Genomic DNA, 24,163 nt, shown 5'->3' with positions numbered 1-24,163 from the left:
CTTTCAGGCACATATCTCGATCCCTAGGTCATCAGGTTGCTGCTGGCATCACTGCTGGCTGTGTGGGATGGCTGCTGGTCTACAGTGGCTAGTGCCCACTAAGTTGTTTTTCTGTTTTGTTTATTTTTTGTAGAATTCTGCTTATCGGCAGGGAAATCAAAAGGCTTTGTGTGTGAGTTAGAGGTGACGCTTCCCGCCTGCCTCATTTGGGGCAGTGCATACAGCTATGCCCTGTATAGTGTATATAGATATGCACTGTAACTGGCATGGTTTTGCATACTTCCTTGTTTGCTGTAACTGTGGCAAGAAGAATTGTTTCTTCTCCGGGAGCCAGCTTATCCCCAGGAGGAGACGTGGTGGAGAGATGGACAGTTGATGAGAAGCCATTGGAGGGGCTCTGCAGACCAGCTGTATCATGATAAAGATCACTCTCCTGATCCTTCACATGATCCTTAATACTCTTAAATAAGACACGGAATAACTCAACGACATTCAAGGCAAGCGACACCAAGGACACCTCCAGCATGAAGATGAAGGAGATGCTTTTCCCTGTGGGGTGAGAGAGGAAGCAGTCCACCTGATGTGGGCAGGGGTCTTGTGTGCAACTGTAAATGGCACTCAGGCTGAATCCATACATGTATCACTGGATCAGCAGGAAAGCCACCTCGAAGACAGCCTTGAAGAAGACACTGATGGTGTAGGTTCACAGCAAGTCCCCTTGGATTTTCACCTTACCGTGTTCTTCAATGCCATACTGAACTTCTTCATCTCAATTTCCAGCAAGTGCATCTCCACACTGACACCATCGCTTTGGGCAATTCTGAGTTCCTCCACCTGTTCGTTCAACTTCTCCTCTTTTTGCCTCACACAGAACAAGTGCGCTGGTACAAGAGGATGGGCACAGACAGAAATATGATCTGCAGGACCCAGAAGTGCACATGAGAGATTGGGAAAGACTGGTCATGGCAGACATTTTCACAACCAGGCTGTTGAGCGTTACAACGAAAGGCAAACTGCTCATCATCCCAGGCTGACTCAACCGTGGTCCCCAGGAGCAGGATTCGGAAAATGAAAAGGACTGAAAGCCACACCTTCCCTCCAGCTGTGGAGTAGGCTTGACTATTATCCAGGAGTTCGCCTAAGGCACTCCAGTCACTTACATTGCCTGTTTGCTGCTCTTTCGCTTAAAAGAAGTAAAGTAGGCACGCCAAGTAATCGCACTCTTTGGAAAATGAAGTAAAATGAAAAAGTAAGTTCAAGTAGTCAAAACTGTTTCAAGTCTAAAAGTCTGTTGTTGTTTGGCACCTTCCTCACTCCTTCCCCCTAATGGAAAAAAAATTGCTGATACCAGGTAAAAGCTTATATGGATTCATTTTCATACATGGCGAGTACTCCTCACCAAGGCCATACAGACAGCCATAATGGGACAAATTACAGAAATGGGGGAATAAAACAGACAAACCTAAAGGTCTCCTTCAATTCCAGAATAAGGTAATCTCCAAAAATAATGACTTTAAAGACAGAAACTGAATTAACAACTCATACTCATATGCTGACTGATTCATCTGCGGAAGAATTAGGGCCAAGATCTCCCAAACAGATAATAATATTCATCCAGCCATTATTTATTTAGTGCCTACTAGGTACCAGGTACTATACTAGGCACCGGTTCCTACTGCTGAGTAAAACAGACAGAATTCCTGTACTTGTGGAATTCACAATCACCTGGGGGAAACAGATAATTAAAAGTGCAGCATTTTATTAAATCTAAGACAAAATCAATTGTAAGATAAATCATCATTTTACTTACCACTGGGAAAGGAATCAAGGTATCCAGTGTAAGATGCAACCCAACTTCAGAAATGTGGGGAGAAATACATATCTCCGAATCAAGAAAAAAGGCTAAGTGAGCAAGTGAATATACAACTGCAAGTTTAAATAAGTGCCAAGAAGAAAACAAATAGGAGGCCCCAATAGAGAATAATGTGAAGAAACCCAGATCAGACTGAATAGTCAGTCAGCCAGGCAAAGAGTGGGAAAATTGTTAAGGAAGCAGCATGTGCAAAGATTTTAAGGTGAGAAGAATTCACTGTATTCAAGGAACTAAAAGGCAGGCAGTGCAGTTACCAGATAGTGGGCAAAAGAAGAGGTAGCATGGTCTGAGACTGCTGCCATTGGGGGCTACCTTGGGCATCGACTTGGCCACAGAGTAGCCCAGGGACAGAAGGCAAGATTACACTGAGAAGCTGGGGCAAGATCAAGGCGATGGTAGAAATTACAAATGGCTGTTCAGGAGCTCTAGCGGACAGCTGGCAGGTTAGGGAAGACCGGATCAGATTGAGAGATGTACAGAGCAGTACAGGGATGGGTATTCTGTGCTAATGGATGGCCAGTGAGAGTTGGTGGTGACAAAAAATAAAAGAGGATGTCAAGAATGATGGGGCTGGGCCTAAGTCTCTGAAGAGGGGAATGGGCAATTAATCCTGGTGCTGTGGTCCTGAATGCTTTGCTGAATGAGGTGGCATTTTCCAAGGGTAGTTGCCAGTCCAGTTAGCATGAAGTAGCAAGAGCAGTACAAGAGGAGCTGCTGTTCCCTCATTATCTCGTGATAGAGTTTGGATGTGTTGTCCCCTCCAAAACTCATGTGGAAATTTGATCCCCAATGTGGCAGTGTTAGAAACTGATTGAGTCATGGGGGCAGATCACTGCAGTATTAAATGTAATAGAAAAGATTAGAAATAATCTAAATGTCCATCAAGCAGAGAATAGTCCAATTGTGTTACAGCTATACAATGGAATATTATGCAGCCTTTTAAAAATAAGGTAGATTCTACTTATGCTGATGTGGGAGGATCTCTGAGACATTGCAAGGGAAAAAAGCAAAGTATAGTACTAAGTATGTTTATATATACTGAAAAGTTTTGGAAGAATTCAAAAGAAACAAGAACTGTTTCCTCTGGGGAGAGGATTCATTTTAGACAGTGGTATAATCTGCTTTTTAAAACTAATACGTTATTGTCTTTCCCTGTCAATAAACACAGAGAGCAATATTTTTTTACAGTATTTCCTGATGAGTTAAAAGGATAAATGACTGAAAAATGAGGATAAAGATATTGTTTAGAGAATGCTCTTTACCACCATAAAATGCAGTTGGTCTGACAAGAAGCAGCCTGAGGCCCATGCCAGATGCGGCTGTCCCAGAATCGTAAGCCAAATAAACCTCTTTTCCTTATAAATTACCCAGTCTCAGGTATTTCTGTTATAGCAACACAAACGGTCTAAAACATCTGGGAATTGGAGGTCAGGTCCCTGCCAACAGGGGTCCCAATTTAAATATTTATTTAGTGAATACAGACCATCTATCTTCAGTTAAATTGTCAGCAAATGGAAGCTTTCTTATTAAGACTAAGTTACTGATATACTGTGTTCATTCTTGTGAGTTTCTTCTAGGTTACTGTTATAATATATGAAGAGTTTAAAAAAAAAACATTTTTAGGAGGAGCAACATTGATACCACCCCACTAATGTGCTGAGGGTGGGTAGAACAGGAATGGTGCATAACACATCTCCACGCCACTACTGAGGGCCTGTGAGTCTTCACCCATTTCCTCCATTTCTTCACAAGAAACATGTCTAAGCAAAAGTGTAGTGAAAGGTTTCTGCCTCTAATTCAGAGCATGCTAGACAAATGGATCTTACCTTAAAATGGGCCCAGCTAATTGATTATTACATGGCAAAAATAATTATTTTCAACCAAATCCTTGCAATACAGCAAATCATTTTAAAACAAATTTTATTTAGTATATTAAAATTACATTCATAATATTTAACATTTCAATTCTCCCTCTTCAAAAGTATCTTTAATTCCCAAAGACAGATACTCATCTTAAACAACTGGGAAAATCAAGAGAAAAATATTTCTTAAAGTAAACATGATATGAATTTGCCAACTAATAAGCAATCTTAGGTATCATACAGCTTATTTGTTTCTTGGTTTAATGGCTGTTCCTTACAGTAGATTCATTGAGAAAAATAAAACTTAAAACAAATCCTAAAAAAATGGCAAGATTAACGAAATGTACAATGTCCCAATCACCCAAGGTTGGTTACAACTATTATCCAAGGATAAGAAACGAAGCCTCCCAAAATGCAAAGTTTTGGCAAGTAATCAAATTATAAGGCTTTAAAGTACATACAGTACTTTCTCAGTTGCTTAAATAACACATTTTAGCCAAATTGTCCTCTATCTCACAGATTCTGAAAGTAATCCTATTAAGCTAAAGTCACCAAGATGTATAATTTAATACATTCTTCAAGGTTAATTGAAAATAAACCATTGGCAGCATAAGAGTTTTGCATTTATTTTCATTCGTTGTCCAAATTTAAACAGTGCTTAGTCTCTAGAGCTTTCAAAGTGCCTTGGAAAATTGAGTTACTTCTTCAGAAACAAGTGGGGTGAAATAAGTGAAGAATAGAATCCCCAGAAATACTTTAGAATGGTTTATAGAAGGCATCTGATAAAACAAAAAGCAATGCTAAAGGGAAAAAAGAAAATCAATAGGTATATTAATTCTAGTTAATTTAGGATAGAGTTATTAGCCATTTTCAAGAACTAGATGAAGTTCTTAAGTTTCTCAAGTATTTTGTTCTGAAAAAGTTCTTACTATGTGCATGAAAATAAAGAGATCTGAGATTCAAGGGATGAAAATAACTAAGAATGAGTCATCTCAGCTAAGCAAATGGTTCAGAGGAAAGTTAAAAACCTCTTGCTAAACATTATTTTTAAGCTGGACCAGATATTTCCAATTTTAAAATATAAACGTAGGACTGCCAGTTTTAGCTCCAAAACACACAGTGCTTGGACATCATCACTCCTGTCCTTACAACAAGAAAAAACCCTAACATTGAAAATCAGCAACTTTTCTTACACCTGCCAGACAACTGAGGTCACAGGGCAACCTGCCTCCTGAAATCTAAAGAGATGGGCAAATACTTAGAATCACATCAAAAATCAGCTTACCTGGAGCAGGAAACACTAAACTCATACATTAGTAAGAAAACTTAAATGATAATTTTGGCAAAGGCTAAGTGAGCCTCACTTGCAAATGAGAACTCTGGGAGACCCAATCTTAGGAGACCCTCCACGCACTTGTGGCTTTATCTCTAAAAATCTCACCAGGCTCTGACTGTGAAGATCCAAGAAAAATCTCCTCCCCTTTTGGGTGAGAGGAGAAGAAAAGTAACCATTTTGAAATATGCCCAGGGGTAAGAGCCAATAAAAATCTTCTCTTCTTTTGGGGAGGGGGAAGGGGAAAATAACCATTTTGAAATGCACCCAAGGGAAAAGTAACAGTTTTGAAATAAGCCCAGAATGTTCTTCATAACAAAGGCCAACATGCCAAGAGAACATTTACCAGCCTTATGTGTCCTAAGAAAGGGAAAATTAGCCAATTACAGCTTCTGTAGCCTTCCTGTTTTACCTAACAGGAGGGAAAAAAAAAGAAGGGGGTGGGTCGGGGTGGTTAAGAAACACTTCCGCAGGTTGTAGCCAAGGACTCAGGGCCAACAAATAACTGAGATTATAGAACACTTTCCCTTCCTCATACCCTTCCACCATGTCAACAAGGCTGTTACAGTACGGTAACACTGGAATACAACTGAGAGTTTCAAGACACAAACTCTATTTAAAAAGGAGTTCTTAGAGAAACCCAAAGACAACAGGGTAGAAAAAAATTAAACAAAACAAAGGCACTAGAGGAAACTAGAGGAAACTCTGGCACCTATACCTATAGCAAACATTAAACATGGCCCAGCTTCTAGCCAGATTAACATAAAACCTTACACTACAGGCCTATTTACCTCAGTTCCTATTAAACAATACATCATATCCAGCTTTAATATATATATATAAGGCATATTAAAAGGCAAGAAAAAAAAGCAGTCTGAACATAAGCATCAGAACCAGATTCAAATATGACACAGATTTGGGAATTATCAGATAGGGAATTTAAAATAACTATGATTGCTATGTTAAGGGCTCTAATGGAAAAAGCAGATGACATGCAAGAACAAATGAGTAATGTAAGCATACATGACCCTAAGGAAGAATTAAAAGAAAATGCTAGAAATCAAAATCACCATAACAAAAATGAAGAATGCCTTTAATGAATTCATCAGTAGATTGGACATAGCTAAGGAAAGAATCAGTGATCTTAAATATATATCAATACAAATGGCCCAAACTAAAATGCAAAGGGAAAAAAAAAAACTTTTTAAGCAGAACAGAATATCCAAGTATTATAGGAAAATTACAAAAGGTCTAACATACAAGGGTACTTCAAAAAGTTTGTGGAAAAATATAATCAAATGATAATATGAATCTTTCTATGAACTTTTTGAAGTACCCTTATACATGAAATTGGAATACCAATAGAAGAAAATGAGACAAAGGAGAAGAAATATTTAAAAGAATAATGGCTGAGAGTCTTTCAAAATTAATAGCACCAACTTACACATCCAGGAAGCTCAGAGAACACCAAGCAGAATAAATACCCAAAAACGTACACCTAAGCACATCGTATTCAAACTACAGAAAACCAAACACAAAGCGAAAATCATGAAAGAAAGCAAAGGGAAAAAAGAACTTGACCTATAGAAAACAAAAATAAGAATTACACCTGACTTCTTCTCCGAAACCATGCAAGCAAGAAAGTGCAGTAAAATATTTAAAGTGTTTTAAAAAAATTACCAACATAGAAGTTATTCAGTGAAATTATCCTTCAAAAGTTACAAACATGGTTCATATTAATCCAACTATATTAATTATTATTATATATGTGAATGGCTTAAATATACCAATTAAAAGAGACTATCATAGTAGATTAAGAAAAAAACCACTTTAAATATAAAGACACAGGTTGAAAGTAAAGAGATGGAGAAAGACATACCATGTTAACACCAATCAAAAGAAAGTTAAAGTAGCTGTATTAATTTTAGACAAAGCAGATTTCAGAACAAGGAAAATCATTAGGGATAAAGAGGAGCATTACAAAATGATAAATTCTCCAAGAAGACATAATAATCGTTAATTTGTTAAACCAAACTAGAGGGCATCAAAATACACGAGGGAAATACCAATAGAACTGCAAAGAGAAATAGACAAATCCACTATTATAGTTGGAGATTTCAGCACTACCTTCAGTAACAGATACAGCAGGCAAAAAAACGAGTACAGATATCAGTAAACTGAACACCATCAAACAACTGGATCTACTTCACATTTATATAATGCTTCATCCAACAACAGTACAATACACACATTCTTCTCAAGCTCACATGGAACAATCACCAAGATGGACCACATTCTGAGCCATAAAACAAATTAAAAAGAATAGAAATCATACTAAGCATGCTCTCATACTACGATGGAATTAAACTAGAAACCAATAACAAAACGATACGTAGAAAATACCCAAATATTTGAAGATTAAACAACATACTTCTAAATAATACATGGGTCAAAGAATAAGTCTCAAGAGAAATTTAACTTTTAGAAGGAGAGAGTAGAACTGTGGTTACTAGAGGCAGGAAAGGTCAGGGAGGGGAGATAGTGAGAGGCTGGTCAACGGACACAAACTTACAGCTAGATAGGAAAAATAAGTTCTATTTGTGTACAGTCAAAATAGGCATCTATAATTAACAAGAATTTACTGCATGTTATCAACTGGCTAGAGGAGAGGAGATCAAATGTCCACATCACAAAGAAATGATTAAATTTTACAATGATGAATATGCTAATTACCCTGATTAAATCATCACATATTGTATACATCTTTTAAAAAATACTTTGAACTAAATCAAAATTTATATAATGCAGAAAAGTGGTGCTTACAGAAAAGTTTATAGCACTGAAAGTATATATTAGAAAAGAACACATACCTAAAATCAATAATCTAAGCTTCTACCTTAGGAAAACAAAAGGGCAATTTAAGCATAAAGCAAGGAAAAGGAAAAAGTAATAAAAAATTACAGTGGAAATCAATGAAATTGAAAACAGAAAATCAATAGTGAAAACAATTCTTTGAAAACATCAATAAAGTTGATAAAACTCTAGCTAGGTTAACCAAGAAAAAAAGAGAACACAAATTAATAACATCAGAGATGAACAAAGTGTCATCATTACCAATCACCAGGACATTAAAAGGAAAATAAAAGAATATTATGAGCAAATCTATGCCTAAAAATTTGATAACTCAGATGAAATGAACCAATTCCTTTTAAGGAAATAACAGATAATCTGAATAAGCCTATATCTATGAAAGAAAGTAGATCAATACTTACCAACCTTCCAAAGAAGAAAGCCCCATACTCACAAGGTTTCACTGGTGAATTCTACCAAACATTTATGGAAGAAATTATACAAATTCTCTACAATCTTTCCCAGAAGATAGAAGCAGAGGGAATATTTCTCCTAACTCATTCTATGAGGTCAGCATCGCCCTAATACCAAAACCAGATAAATACATTAAATGAAAAGCAAACTAAAGGACAATATCTCTTGTGAACATACATGCAAAAATCCTCAACAAATATTAGAAATTGAATCCAGCAATGTATGAAAAGAACTATATATGATGACCAAGTGGGATTTATTCTAGGTATGTAAGGCTAGTTCAACATTGTAAGATCAATCCAAGTAATACATCAACAGGCTAAAGTAGAAAACTCATACAATCAGATCAATTGCTACTGGAAAGCATTTGACAAAATCCAATATCCACTCGTGATTTAAAACAAAAACCTCTCAGCAACCTAGGAATAGAGAGGAACTTCTTCAAGTTGATAAAGAACATCTTATAAAAAACCTACAGCCAGTGTTATACTTAATGTTGAGAAGCTGCACGCTTTCCCCCTAAGATCAAGAACAAGACAAGGATGTCCCCTCTCACCACTTGTATTCAGCATTGTACTGGAAGTCACAACCAATACAATAAGACAAGAAAAGGAAATAAAAGGTATACAGATTGGGAAGGAAAAAATAAAACTTTTGTTCACAGATGACATGATTGGCTATGTAGAAAATCCCCCAAAATTTACAAATACAAAACAAAACAAAGCAAACAAACAAAAAACTCCTGGAACTTATAAACGATTATAACAAGATCACAGGATACAAGGTTAACATCCATAAGCCATTTACTTTCCTATATACCAGCAATGAACAATTGGAATTTGAAAGTAAAAACACAATACAATTTACATTAGCACTCCCCAAAGAAGTACTTAGATATAAATCTAACAAAATATTTGCAGGATCTGTATGAGAAAAACTACATAACACTGTTGAAAGAAATCAAAGAATATCTAAATAAATGTAGAGATATTCTGCATTTACAGATTGGAAGACTTGATATTGTTAAGATGTCAATTTTTCTCCATGTGATCTACAGATTCAACACAATCCTAATCAAAATCCCATTATTTTGTGGATACTGAAAAACTGATTTTAAAAATTAAATGGACAGACAAAAGACCCAAAATAGCCAACAGAATACTGAAGAAGAACAAAGTCAGAGGACTGATACAACCTGACTTTAAGACTTACCATAATGCTACAGTAATCAATACAGCATGGTATTGGTGAAGACCTTCCAGTGGGATAAGATGTAGAGGTGGAAGAAAGTGATATTGATGACCCTGACCCTGTGTAAGTCTAGGCTGATGTGCGTGTTTGTGTCTTAGTTTTTAACAAAAAAGTTAAAAAAGTAAAATAAATTAATAGAAAAAAACATAAAATAAGGATATAAAGAAAATACTTTGTATAGCTGCACAATGTGTTTGTGTTTTAAGTTAAATGTTATTACAAAAGAATCAAAAAGTTAATAAAGCAAAAAAGCTAAGGCTAATTTACTACTGAAGAAAAATATTTTTTTATAAATTAGTGTAGCCTAAGTGTACAGTGTTCATAAACTCTACAACAGTGTACAGTAACTTCTGAAGCCTTCACACTCACTCACTGACTCATCCAGTACAACTTCCAGTCCTATAAGCTCCATTCATGATAAATGCCCTATACAGGTGTACCTTAAAAAAAATCTTTTATACCTTATTTTTACTGTACCTTTTCTATGTTTAGATATACAAGTAGTTACCATTGTGTTACAATTGCCTACAGTATTCAGTATAGCAATATGCTGTACCCGTTTGTAGCCCAGAAGCCACAGGCTATACCACATAGCCTAGGTGTATAATAGGCTGTACCATCTAGGTTTAAGTACACTCTATGGTGTTCGCACAACAAAATCACCTAACAACACACTTCTCAGAATGTATCCCCATCGTTAAGCAACACACAACTGTATATATTTTACCACAATAAAAAAAAATCAGTACTATTTCTATACACTATCAATGAACAATCCAAAAAGAAAATTAAGAGAGCAATTTCATTTATGACAGTATACAAATGAATAAAACACCTAGGAATAAATTTAACCAAGGAGATAAAAGACTAGGGCTGTGGACTGAATGTCGCCTCAAAGATCATTGAAACTTAATCCCCACTGTAACAGTGTTGAGAGTGGGAAACCCTATTATGGTAATTGAAAGGTGAGGCCTTAAAGAGGTGATTACATTGTGAGGGCTATGTCCTGGTAAATGTATTGATCCATTCATGGAGTAATGGGCACAATTCTGATGGCTTTAGAAGGAGAGCAACTGAGAAACTTTCTCTTGTTCAGCCATTTCACCATGTAATACCCTGTGTCACTATAGCATCACCACTAACAAGGCCCTCACCAGATGTGTTCCCTGGACTTTGGACTTCCCAGCCTCTGAAACTGTAATAATAAACTCTATTTCTTCATAAATTACCCAGTTTCAGGTATTTTGTTATAGGCAACAGAAACGGACTAATACAGCTAATATGCTGAAAACTACAAAGCACTGCTAACAGAAGTTAAAGAAGACTTAAATAAATAGAAAGTTCCCATGTTTATGAATTAGATGAATTTAGAGTTAAGGTGACAATATTACACAAAGCAATCTTCAGATTCAAAGCTATCACTATTAAAATTCCAATGGCATTTTTCCCCCCTGAAATAGAAAAGGCAATCCTCAAATTCCTATGGAATTGCAAAGGGCCCTCAATAGCCAAAACACTATTTAAAAAGGGAACAAAGTTGGAAGACTCACACTTCCCAATTTAAAATCTTACTACAAATCTACAGTACTCAAAACAGTGTAGTACTGGAATAAAGACAGGCACATAGCCCAATGGAATAAAATTGAAAGTCCACAAATAAACCCACACATCCATGGCCAATTTGTTTTCAACAAGGGTGCCAATACTAGTAAATGAACAAAGAACAGTCTCTTCAACAAATGGTGCTGGAACAGCTGGACATCCACATCTAGAAGAACGAAGCTGGACCCCTATTTCATATCGTAGACAAAAATTATATAAACTAACTCAAAATGGGTCAACAACCTAATAAATATAAGAGCTAAAACTATACTACTATACTATTAGAAGAAAAACATAGGTGTAAACCTTCATGACCTTGGATTTGGCAATGGTTTCAAAAACATAAGCAATAAAGGAAAAAAATAGATAAATTGGACTACATCAAAATTAAAAACTTTTGTGCAAAGGACACCATCAAGAAAGTGAAAAGGCAACCTACAGAATGACAGAAAATATTTGAAAACCATATATCTGATAAGGAACTTATATTTAGGTTATATGAAGAACTCTAAAAACTCAGCAAGTAAGGCAAACAACCCAATTTAAAAATGGGCAAAGGACTTTTGAATAAATATTTCTCCAAAGAAGGTATACAAATGGCCAAAAAGCGCATGAAAAAAAGTTCGACATCACTAATCATTAAGGAAATGCAAATCAAAACTATAATGAGATACCATTATACATCCACTAAGATGGCTACAATAAAAAAATAAGAAAACAAGTGTTGGTGAGGATGTGGAGAAACTGGAACCCTTGTATACTGCTGGTAGGAATGTAAAGTGGTGTAACTGCTGTAGAAAACAATTTAAACAATTCCTCAAAAAGTTAAACATAGAATTCCATATGACCTAGCATTTCCACTCCTAGGTATATACCCCAAAGAACTGAAAACAGGGACTCAACACTTGCACATGAATGTTCACAGCAGCACTATTCACAATAGCCAAAAAGTGGCAACAACCCAAATGTCCATCCACTGATGAATGGATAAACAAAATATGATATAAACATACAATACAACAGAATATCATTGAGACATAAAAAGGAATGAAGTACTGATATATACTATAATGTGGATGAACCTAGAAAACATTATGCTAAGTGAAGGAAGCCAAACTCAAAAGGTCACCTGGTACCTGATTTCATTTATATGAAATATCCAGAATAGATAAATCCATAGATACAGAAAAAAAGACTGATGTTTGCCAAGAGAAGGGGAAATGGCGAGTGAGTACTTAATGAGTACAGGGTTTTCTTCTGGTGTGATGAAAATGATTTGGAACTTGAAAGAGGTGGTGGCTCTACAACATTGTGAATGTACTAAATGCCACTGAACTGTAAACTTTAAATGGTTAATTTCATGTTATGGAAATTTTACCCCAATTAAAAAAAAAAAAAATAGATGGGCCTAAAATGGGGCTTAATTCCTGGCTGTACCATCTACTAATTTGTGTGGCCTTTTACTAACTTGTATCAGCTTATTTGAGCATCGGTTTCCCCCATGTAAAAGGAGGATAATTCCTTTCAACATTTATAGTTATGAGGATTTAAAGAAAAATGAAAACGAAGCAGCTAGCACAAAGCCTGGAATACAGGAAACACTTGAAACAGAAGTTACAACTATTTCTTTTAATTTCTCACTTTGTCCACTTGAGTCATATTAGAAAGATAGCTCAAATTTTTTTCTCCAAAGAATTTCTCTTCATGTTTGTAAGAATGTCCTCTTAAACTGAAAGATTTTTTCATAGTCTTGATAAAGACTATTTTCTTCTTTGTATTCATCTTTGGGTGAAAAGAAAGCTATTCAAGCTGGTGGTAGGTTGTGTGTGTCTCTTTATGCGTAGTCCTCAGCAAATTCCACTTCCCTGTTCTGACAGTTGATATATGAAAGACATAACCAATACAAAATTTCCTACCCAGCCACACAAAGGATTTTACCCAAATCCAGATCAAGGGAAAAGTAATTTTCAGTGGAAGTCCCCCACCTTATTAACTTTATTCTTCAGGCTCCAAGAGCACCAGGGGCAGAGAGACAAATAGAAATTGACATTGTTGGTTAACTAGGCCACTATGCTATTTCCACCATATTCTCCTAGTTAGGGCTTGCTCAAAAGCAGAAGTCAACAAACTTTTTCTGTAAAAGGCCAGATAATAAATATTTTAGGTTTTGTAGGTCATACAGCCTCTGTCACAACTACTCAACTCTGTCACTGTATCACAAAAGCAAGAGAAAATATGTGAATGAATGGGTGTGGCTGTGTTCCAACAAAACTTTATTTATAAAATAAGTGGCCCATTGACAGTAGTTTACCAACTCCAGATCTACATTGTCAGGGATGGTTCTCCTGCCCATCCTAATATGACCTGGGCCTCACAGATCAAGTTTCAACTGTACCATTTGGGGAAGGTTCTACAATCCATCATTACTACACCAAGCATTCCGGGCCCTCTGACACTCAGAGGTAAACAGAGGTTGTCACTATACCATTCTCATTCAGTCTGTCATCAACTAACAGTGCTACTTCCTAATTCTATTCCAATCTTTGCAGTAGTCCTCTTGTGTAGTTATGGGAAATGCTTTTTTTTCCCCTTTATTACTGACATGAGTTTTTCCTAAGCAGGTTTCAATGGAGAATTCATTTTAAAAAATGGAAAGGTTTTACATTATCATTTCAACTACCATCTTCCCTCAGATTTACCTCTCCTAAACTATATTTTAAGCTTTCCAACAATAGAAAACATGACATGACATCTGTTAATTTATCCATGTAGACTAAATTCCTCCAAAGAAAGAATTACATCTTACCGATTTTTGCAGAGCCAGTGCCTAGCTAAGTGCCTGATATTTTGTAGGCACTCAATAGATTTTTCTTAAACAGATATTTGGTTGACTTTTACTTTATAATGCCATGCCAAGAACACAGTGCTTTAAGTATAGGAGGCAGTACCCTCCACACCCCAAAGTACTGGTTTCTTAAGTTAAAATGCTTTAATACATGAAAAAAACCTTTAAATTAAGAAATATTAAAGCTCAAAAGCATTGTAGAAAATGAACTATAGCTTCTAATTACATAGTATTTCAAGGCTGGATTACTTTTTATATAGGAATAGATCACCATGCACTACTTTCCAGTCACTGGTTTCAACAAGTCATAAATGATTATGCTTAACTAAGAGTATCCTCTATAAAGGCATTTGTTAATCACTTCTTTTTCTTATATTATCAGTGAATATATATTTCAGGCCTGTGTAGAAAAATGATCCACACTCACTTTTGCTCCTGAAGTTTTGAAGAAAAGTGGCATTAAAGAGCTAGTAAAAAATGACTTAAACAAAGAAATTTATGAGACTAATGAAATTACTCATCTTAAGAAGGTGTAGAAAGAATGTTCTCTTCTTTGAACTAATTATGTTTTTATGATTATCATGAAAGGGACTTTAAATTCAACCTATAAGTGTTCAATAAATAATAATGTTGACTTAAATTAGACAACCAAAAAGAAGAACACAGTAGAGAGCTGGTGCATAGGAGCAGGGAGTCAGTCCCTGTGGAGGGATCAAAGATGGTCCCAAGGATTTGAGTGGGGCAAACTGGAAAAGCATCCCAGCCAACTCGTCCTCCAGATGAGGAGGGGAAATGATTTAGGAACGGAGTCACTGTAAAAAGGATGAACGAGGTAAAGTCTTCTATGTAGACAGAGCTAGTACTGGCTAATTCTAATATGACTGTTCCCTTACCCCATTTTCCAAACTACAAACAAACAAAAAATGAAATCCAAATTAAGATGATGAGGATAAAGGCAACCAGGAAGCCTGCAAAGGCTCAATATTCTTCTAGTCCCCTAAAGAAGTCAAACCCACCTGGAAAATGACACGAGCCATTATTCCTTTTATTGGTAAAAAGATAACAGAAACATGGGTAGTGTTTCCTGTATAAACAGACCAGTAGACCTGAAATACAAAATATTATAATACAAAGAAGATTTTAGTGAGACTTTTGTGGTGTTCCAGAGACTATTCTACACTTAATTGGATCAGTAACAAAAACCATGTCAAGAGGAGCAGAACCCACACAGAAGTAATGGTTCTATATGCATGCCTCTGTAAGAGGAGACACAGGATCTTTTTTTTCCCATTAATGATTCCTGCTATCTTTGTTACCAGCCTGAAGTCCGGTTTAACAGTGGCATTATATTGGGCCGGCCCGGTGGCGCACTGCTACAGTGCGCCGCTTGGGAGTGTGGTGGCGCTCCCGCCAAGGGTTCAGATCCCATGTACAGACTGGGTCCCGCTCACTGGCTGAGCAAGGTGCAGGAGCAACACCGAGGGTTGTGATCCCGTTGCCGGTCCCGGTCTGGTACGGGCGCGACACTGAGGGTTGCGATCCGTTGCCGGACACGAAAAAAGACAAAAAGGGAAAAAAAACAAAAAACAAAAAAAAAAGTGGCATTATATTGATTTCCATAACCTGCAGTTAGTTAATGCCATTTAGTAGACAGTTACTCAAAAAAATTATTATGGGAAAATAAACAACACTAAGATATTTCCAGCATTTTATGATCTTTTTTAAAAACCCCAAGCCTCACTATAATATTTTTCAAATGCTAGAAATTTTGTACACAAAAAGCAAGAACCCTCATCTTATTTTTATTTAAATAAGGAGGAAAGTAATGTTGACTCACTTCTTTTTTTTTTTTTTTCCTTTTTTACTGACCAGTAACGGGATTGCAACCCTCAGTGTTGCACCCGCACCGTGCTCAGCCAGTGAGCAGGAACCGGTCTCTACATGGGATCCGAACCCTCGGCGGGAGTGCTGCCGCACTTCCAAGCGGTGCACTCTCCAGTGCACCAGCGGGCCGGCCCCTTGACTCACTTCTTAAATTTTTGTTTTAAAAATTCAATTTGCATGTAAAATCTAAAACTAAAACTTAAAGAAAACACTTGTTTTAGTTAATGTGGGAAAAAAACTGAAACAATTAAAGGTTGTTTTGTTTTTGTAAAAAATAACTGTATTGTTTTAGATGGTAGCCACTTGCCCAAGGCAAATATATCCCCAAATAACTATCCATTAAATTGGTGATGGTTTGTAGACTTTTTCTCAAGTATCTTCATAAAAATTTGGTTTAAAAAAAAAAAAAAGTAACCAAATCCTCATTCAGTTTTTTGGTAGAAAAATAAAATTAATCTGAAAAAGAAAAAAGGGATCACTAATTCAAAATGTACAATGCTTGCTAAAAATGCAACCTTATAATAAAAGATAAACTGTAACAAGTAATAACAGCCAAGAATGCCTTTTAGTAGGGGGAAATATAGGTATTCCTGACTAGTCAATATTTAATCAAGTCTACTCTTCCTAGTACTCTCAATCTCCATTTCTCAATTCTCAAAAGAGAAAAATGGCACAATCCAGATTTTCTCTTTCTACCCTCTCCTTAACCTCTTGCAACCGGGCATTCAATGCACCATCTCACATAAAGAAGTCATTAATAGATGGCGTTGTTAAATGAAATGGATTTGCTCACCCTCAATCCTTATCATCATGGATCTTTTTATGGATTTTTACAATGGTGGTGAATACCATCTTTAAAAATCTTTCTTCCTTGCTTTCAAGAGGTTCGCCTACGTCCTCCTTTCAGTCTCACAATTTTAAACATCCCCTTCACTTGGCTCTGTACTCCCTCTTGGAAGGTTCATTATCATTTCACAGCTCCATCTCACACTCAAGTTAGCTATTTCTGGAGTCAGATCAAATCCTAGTTCTAACACTTACCAGCAGCATGATCTTGGCACTGTTACACTGCCCCTCTGTGACTCAGTTTCCTCTTCTTTAAAATGGGGATAAAAGTAGGATTGTTGTGGGGATTAAAATACCTAGTAGAGTGTCTAGCATATGGTACCTGCTCAATATGTGGTATTTACTAACATCAGGTTTTATAATCTGCTGACATTTTTATTCTTTATTATTAAAGCCAAACTCATTATTTCTTCCCCCAAACTTATACACTTCTTATAAGTTTTCCAGTCAGATTAAATAATACCAGTGCTTTCCAGTTTACCACGTTCAAATCCTTGGGATCATCTTCGATCCCTCCACAAAGACTGAGTCTGTGCTACTCCTCAACAGCTCCCTACTGCATCCTTCACCTTCATTTCTCTAACTTAAGTCAAGGATATTATTTACTGAACACTTAGAGGCTGTACCCCAATACTGGATTGTTCAAGGCTTTGTGCAATTAGCTATCCCAAGAGCATATGTCACCTACTACTTGAAAAGAAACAAATACGCAAATAAAAAGAAAATCTACAATGCATATCTGCAGGGTAAAGGTCCAAACCAGAACATCTTCCAAATGTGAATAGTCATAAGAAGTCATAAACAGAGGTTTAACAGTCATTGCTAAGAGGTTCCATATACATGCCAATATATGTATATATAAAAATAAATAGAGGCTGTCAAAAAGAGTACAAGCTGTACATTTATTTCAGTAACTTAAGAAGTATGGTCCTTGGCCTGGAATAGCCCAACATTGTATTATGTTCACAAAAGACAGCATATACCTGTTTATAAACATGACCTCTAAATTTTTGCAACAGTACTCAGATTAAAACAGTGACTTTCTTTCATACTTGCTCAAATATACAATATGCTAAGAATTATTTAATTATATATATAGCCACAGCCAACCTTTTCAAAAAGATATCCAATTCATGCATAAGTAATCACACAGACCTATGCATAAGTAATCATAGACCTGATCTATACATTTTTATAAGAATTTCACTAAGTTTTTTTAAAGTATGTAAACTATATTGGCATGATTATTTTACACATAATGGGTACAATAGGGAGGATTATATACATTTTTAACTATAACATCAGTTTCACAGTAATCCATTTGTTTGATCCTAAAGTATAAATCTTACCAGAAACACCAAGTTCTCTATTTTTGGGCAATGGGTATAGATCTGAAGGTTTGATTTTAGCTGAGAAAAGGATATATTCTAACAAGTCTTATGACTAAACAGCTGCAGATTCTAAAAAGAGTTTTATATTACTCTGAGTTAGGCACTAATTTATGCTTTAAATTTTCCATCCAGTGATATCTTTTTAGATGCATGAAAGGAAAAAGCAACAATACTTAGCTGTCCTGTGAATACCCTCATTTAGTGAAGGGCAGCAAAAAGAGAAATTTTTTAGATGCAATCTCATTTGCAGCAACCTCATGAGTTATTTTTTAAAGTATCTATTCTATCTCTTCAGACAAACCGTAAGCCATATAAGGACAAGAAAACTATAGTTTGTTCAACCTTATAATTCAAAGTGCACTATACATAGCCACTAGAAATCAGAGTTCACATTTAGTGTTGGTTTCTCAAGAGCAGAGATGCCCATTCTCATCCACTTCACTCTGGTTCTATACAACATATTTTAATAAACGAGTAAATGGAAAGATAAAAACAATATATTTGACTAATAGACTTTATTTTTACATAAAGGGCAGAAGGAGAGCTTCGATAAGGTCAAAAGAAAACATAGGGAAAATGGTCACACATCAAAGTATGACAAAAACCAGGAGAAAACATTTGCACGATTTGAATTACATATATCAGATATATGTATATATATAATATATATGTACGCGTATATGTGTGTGTATATGTATATATCTCAGAAATCCTTGAGTTTTAAAACCCAAGATTAAGATTTGGAATTGAAGCTTCCATTGCTATGCTGTATAAACAGAACCATAGTATAAAAAGAGGTGCTATTATGTTCATGAAAGAGTCAAATTTAACTTGGAAACTAACAGCCTATTTTCACCTAAGTAATATCCACCTGAGAATTTTATATATTTTTTAAGCTTCAGAAATTTATTATAACTCAAGGCAACTCATTAAAAGCATTGCATTTCATTAGGGAGCTTTCCATTTGTTTAACTTCAAACTTTAGTAATATTTCTTAACGAGGTGTTCAAGGTGCTAAATTTATTTTGATTACATTTAACTTATTTTAAATTCTCAATCATCCTTAATCAAGAACCAATAGTACTCAATTTTTGAGGATTTACTGGCAAAGAGATCTTCAGATAACTATTATCAACATAAAATAATCTGAACACCCAATTTCAAGAATAATAGAAAAGAAACTGCATTAAAGTAAGAGATCTGTGACCTAAAATGCAAAAATATATTAACTGACATGAAGGCTTAAATCCAAAAGGTAGGTAGTATTTTGTAAAATAGGAAAGAAAAAGCAAACATAAAGATTTATATCATCCTTCACACACACACACATTACTATTGACAGACGACAGATTCAAGAGTTTAAATTAAATGTTTTGGATTAAATTACTAAATTCATCTCAGACATAAATTATATCACTATGAAATATCACAAAAAAACTTCAACCTTGGTCTTAACAAATTATATGCAAAATAACATGAGGCCAAATAATACTCAGACTAGGTATACCATAATAGAAAAATATTTAACCTAATGTTTGAAATTGTTAGTTTCAACACTTGCCATCTTACAGGCAGTCTCCAAGTAAAACATACTTACCACTGAGCAATAGCTAACGGAACTTCAAATAACTAAAAGAACTTCTCTGAATAATTTGTGATTATTATCAGAGTCAAATAACTTATAATGTTCATTTGAAAGCTGTTCAAGGGTGATCAATTACAGCCAGCAATCATAAGCATACACTATTATCCCAAGTCCTCATCCATAACCAAACACTTATCCACTACCTTTCAAAATCTGGATTAAAACCCATCAAGCAATCTTTTTTTTTTTTTTTTGTGACCAGTAAGGGGATCACAACCCTTGGCTTGGTGTCGCCCGCACCGTGCTCAGCCAGTGAGCGCACCAGCCATCCCTATATAGGATCCGAACCCGAGGCGGGAGCGCCACTGCGCTCCCAGTGCCACACTCTCCCGAGTGAGCCACGGGGTCGGCCCCCATCAAGCAATCTTAAGTTACTAGGTCTACATGAAAAATACTGAACAAAACTCCTACTTGCTGATAAGTACTTGAACATAAATTAATTGTCTTGTCACTATTGTGTTCTCTTTTCCCCATCCTATCACCTTTTCTCTCTTCCTATTCAGCAGCTTTCATAGGTTCACCTATACATAGGTTGGTTGAAAAAAATTGCACACGATTGCAAAGGGCTAATGACTACTTAACCATGATCGAGCTTATCCAAAAGAAGCCTCTTTTTTTCGGGTTCACAAATTACTTCTGCTACGTTAAGCATCATCATCATAACCAGATAGTTTTAATTATATGCCCACATGCACACAGCACTGCATTAATTTCAAAATAGTTAAACATATACAGATATTTTCTTTTTAAAAACCATGCACTTGCCTTGTGTCTGCATTTAAGTACAACTCCATAGGCTCCTATAATAAAAAGAAGTAAACAATCAGGGACACATATATGAACCACAGCTCTTGAAGAAATCAAAATTCTGTTATATTTACATTGCTTATCAGCATATATTATAATAATGATGCCTAAAATGACAATATTCTATAGTGACAATGCAATAATGAGCCACATACCAACAGAGCACGGTTTTTTTGTTTTTTGTTTTTTTTAAAGATTACTGGTAAGGGGATCTTAACCCTCGACTTGGTGTTGTCAGCACCACGCTCAGCCAGTGAGCTAACCAGCCATCCCTATATGGGATCCAAACCCGGGGCCTTGGTGTTATCAGCACCGCACTCTCCCGAGTGAGCCACAGGCCGGCCCAGAGCATGGCTATTTTATTACATATCTATTAAAAATGAAGAGTATAGACAAGTCATTTCCCCCAAGTATTTTAAATGTTTCTCTTTTTAAAGAAAATTTCACTCGAGACATTTTTTAATTTAGGCTTAAACATTTTTGGACAGAAGATTTGGTCATAAGAACTTTGAGAGTAAATGAAAATTAAATCAAAAGATTCTAGAGAACTTACAACTTAAGAGCTAATTACTTCCCAATAGTAAGCTCAAGCGCAGAGCCTACCTAATACGCTATCTGTCCTAGGAGACATTTAAATACTCTTCTAGAATAATGGAATGTCTCTCCTGACTGGCAAAATAATACTGGCCTCAGGATTCCAATTAACTAGCAGGAGTTGCTACCTTTTTGCCATAAATAAAGATAAAGTTCAAGGGCACAGGCCACAAGCATTCCCCCTTTCTTGGGTGTTTTTGATGAGATTCATCACTACCTTTTGGGTTATGCATCCTATTATCTAGGTGATAAACTACTTCCTTAGAGGCAGAATAGAGTTGACAGCAAGGTACCCAGGAAACAGGTTAAAGTTATACTGTGAAAAATCTAATTAAGAGAATCAAAACGTGATGTATGATAACTGAGCTTTGTAGAAACATCAAGAACATTGACGTTAGCAGACAGGCAAGGTCTGCATGCATCTATAAGAAAGTGACTTCAAGGAGACAAAATTGGGAAATGTTTCTCCCACAGAGTCTAGGAGATCTGAATTAGTCTCCCTCACTTTGGTGGAAATGGATGATTCTTATTACCATAGTTAGGATGGAACCAGCCTTTATAACCATCCAACTTAACTCCACAATCACCAGGCCATTGTTCAATCCTCATTTACCTGCCCATGCCAGTTTTTATATGGGGTGAAAATGCACTGTTTAGACTACAGGAATGTAGAATTTGCTTGACAGATTTTTTATATACTTAATATATATGTATTTCTTAGCCAAAAAACATCTGAGATGGTGTTTTTTGAAAGAAGAACAAAGAAAAAAATATATAGCAGTGATAGTTCCAATTACAACTGAAACTAACATATTCTGATTTATAGAATAGTCTGGTAATTTTGGTTGATCTGTGCCAGTCCCTGAGAAAATGATTACCTACGGGTATACTGAGAAAAATAAGGTTATGATCCAGAAAAACTTAGGCTCAGAATCTGGAACATTTCAACCTTGTGCTGAACTTCTCCAGTCAGCAGCTTCACTGCATAAGTATCTAATTGCAATACTTTTGGAAAATAAAATACGATAAAATAAGCAAAAAAGACAGCTATTATAGAACAGATAGTAGGTAAGACACTGAGAATGAATTTTATTTACATAATCAATATGAAGAAATGGAAAAGGAGTTGACTAGTGAAGGACTCATTCTTTTCATATGATTTCAACTTCAGATCTTGAAACAAGCATCCGATGATTAGACTCTATTTTCATTGTTTCTACTTAGTTGAAAAGGATTTACTGACTTAATATTAAAATTTTAAACAGCTTTGCTGTTCACATAGGTAAATTTTTAAACTTCTTTTGAAATTCAAAATTTATTGAAAATTCTGAAGAATGAAATTTTTGTAACATTTGCTTTAAAGATATAAATGCAAATAAACCATAATTTTAGTCGCTTATCCCATTAACAGAATTGTTTATCAAAATTTCTATAAAATTATTTTTAAGTCAAGAGCAAAAATTACTAAGCAGGAAAAAATAAGGAAGAAACGATGATTTTTCTAGGAGTCAGCTTATGCAAAATGAATTACGGTATTTCATCAGATCAATGATATTGTTGGTTGTAAGCATTATCTTATGTTCTATCAGGAAAGAAAAAGTGATGCCAATTAAACCATGACATGCTTTTGATTATAAGGCACATCCTGATTTCAGAAATGTTAAAATATGACCAAATTCTGTGCCCCAGAATTTATAAATGTGGTTTCTCGTTCTCAAAAAATTAGAAGTTATTCATTTATTTACCATGTATTAAGTAAAACTGAACACATACAAATAATTTTTTTGTTTTTTTGGGAGGGGCAGCTGGCCTGTAGGTGGATCTGAACCCTTGACCTTGGTGTTACCAGCACCATGCTCTAACCAAGTGAGCTAACAAATAAATTAATTATTTAAAATAAGCCTAGCTGATATAAAAAGTTTTTTAAAAATTAAAGAAACCAAATGTAACCAAAAAAAAAAATGTAAAGAAACCATGATTGCTAATGAAAAGAATGAAATGAAAAAAGTCTTAGGAAATCTTTGATTTATTAAACTTTAAAGGGTTTTTAAATGTTATTAGCTTTCAATTATAGTAAGACCCAAATAGTTTAAGAGCGATTTTATTTTTAATATTTCACTCCTAGATGCACATCTGAATTGATATATGTTAAATTAACAGAATCTGAATCAGTAACTTTTTGGTGGTAGGTATAACTATACATTGCTCGAAATTCAAGGAATGCAAAAATTGCAACTTACCTTCACCTACAACCCCAAGGATCTCAAATTTATTCATCACATTACCAATGTTAGGAATCTTCATGAAGACAAACTCCTCTTTTGATGCAAGCCACAGAACATGGCACCAAAAAAGGAACTTCTGAGAGGGCTGTGCAGTAAGTAGAACAAAAAATGTCTGAAGAAGAAACTCGCAATGGTTGACAGGAACTTTCACATACTTGTTCCAATAGTGAAGTATTAAATGATTCCCTGAAAGAACAAACATAATTAAAAGCCGTAAGTTTTATATCATAGTACTCTAATAACCACTTCTACTTTTTGTATAATTCTTTTAAATCCATGTTAATGTTTCATATGCTAAAAAAAAAAAAAAAAGAAGAAGAAGAAACAATAATAGGAGAAAAGAACCCAAAATGGAATGAATACAAACAAATGAACTTCCCTGTATGTGAAATGAATAACAGAACCATGCTGAAAGGGACCAGGGCAAGAAAATTAACCTCAGGTAACTTTTGAAAACAGTATTTTAACTATCTATTCTCAAGCTAAAGACAAAAAGAAATATAAACAAGTACTGTACTCTACTTAGATATTTGCTATTACACAGTGATATGAAGCTTCTTTACATGTATTCTAGGACTGACAAAAGAAGTAAATATATTGTGGATAATGGAGACATTGGTT

At 35.4% G+C, this 24,163-nt stretch overlaps 1 protein-coding gene and 1 pseudogene across 1 annotated transcript in view; both read right to left on the bottom strand.

Annotated features, from left to right (window-relative positions):
* Positions 1 to 23,722, bottom strand: part of CDKL5 (cyclin-dependent kinase-like 5) — a 115,833-nt gene extending 92,111 nt beyond the window's left edge. The window contains exons 1-2 of the mRNA XM_008579832.1: positions 23,498 to 23,722; positions 20,622 to 20,656 (exon numbers count right to left, since the gene is read on the bottom strand). Of these exons, the coding sequence (XP_008578054.1) occupies positions 20,622 to 20,656; positions 23,498 to 23,561 (99 nt within the window). The 5' untranslated portion in view covers positions 23,562 to 23,722. The remainder of the gene's footprint in view (positions 1 to 20,621; positions 20,657 to 23,497) is intronic.
* On the bottom strand, positions 225 to 8,366 carry LOC103596363 (annotated as a pseudogene).
* Positions 23,723 to 24,163: the final 441 nt, after the last annotated feature.

This window comes from Galeopterus variegatus, unplaced genomic scaffold, assembly GCF_000696425.1.
Source record: "Galeopterus variegatus unplaced genomic scaffold, G_variegatus-3.0.2 Scaffold82, whole genome shotgun sequence".
Classification (NCBI taxonomy): Eukaryota; Metazoa; Chordata; class Mammalia; order Dermoptera; family Cynocephalidae; genus Galeopterus; species Galeopterus variegatus.
This window is presented reverse-complemented; position numbering and strand designations above follow the sequence as displayed.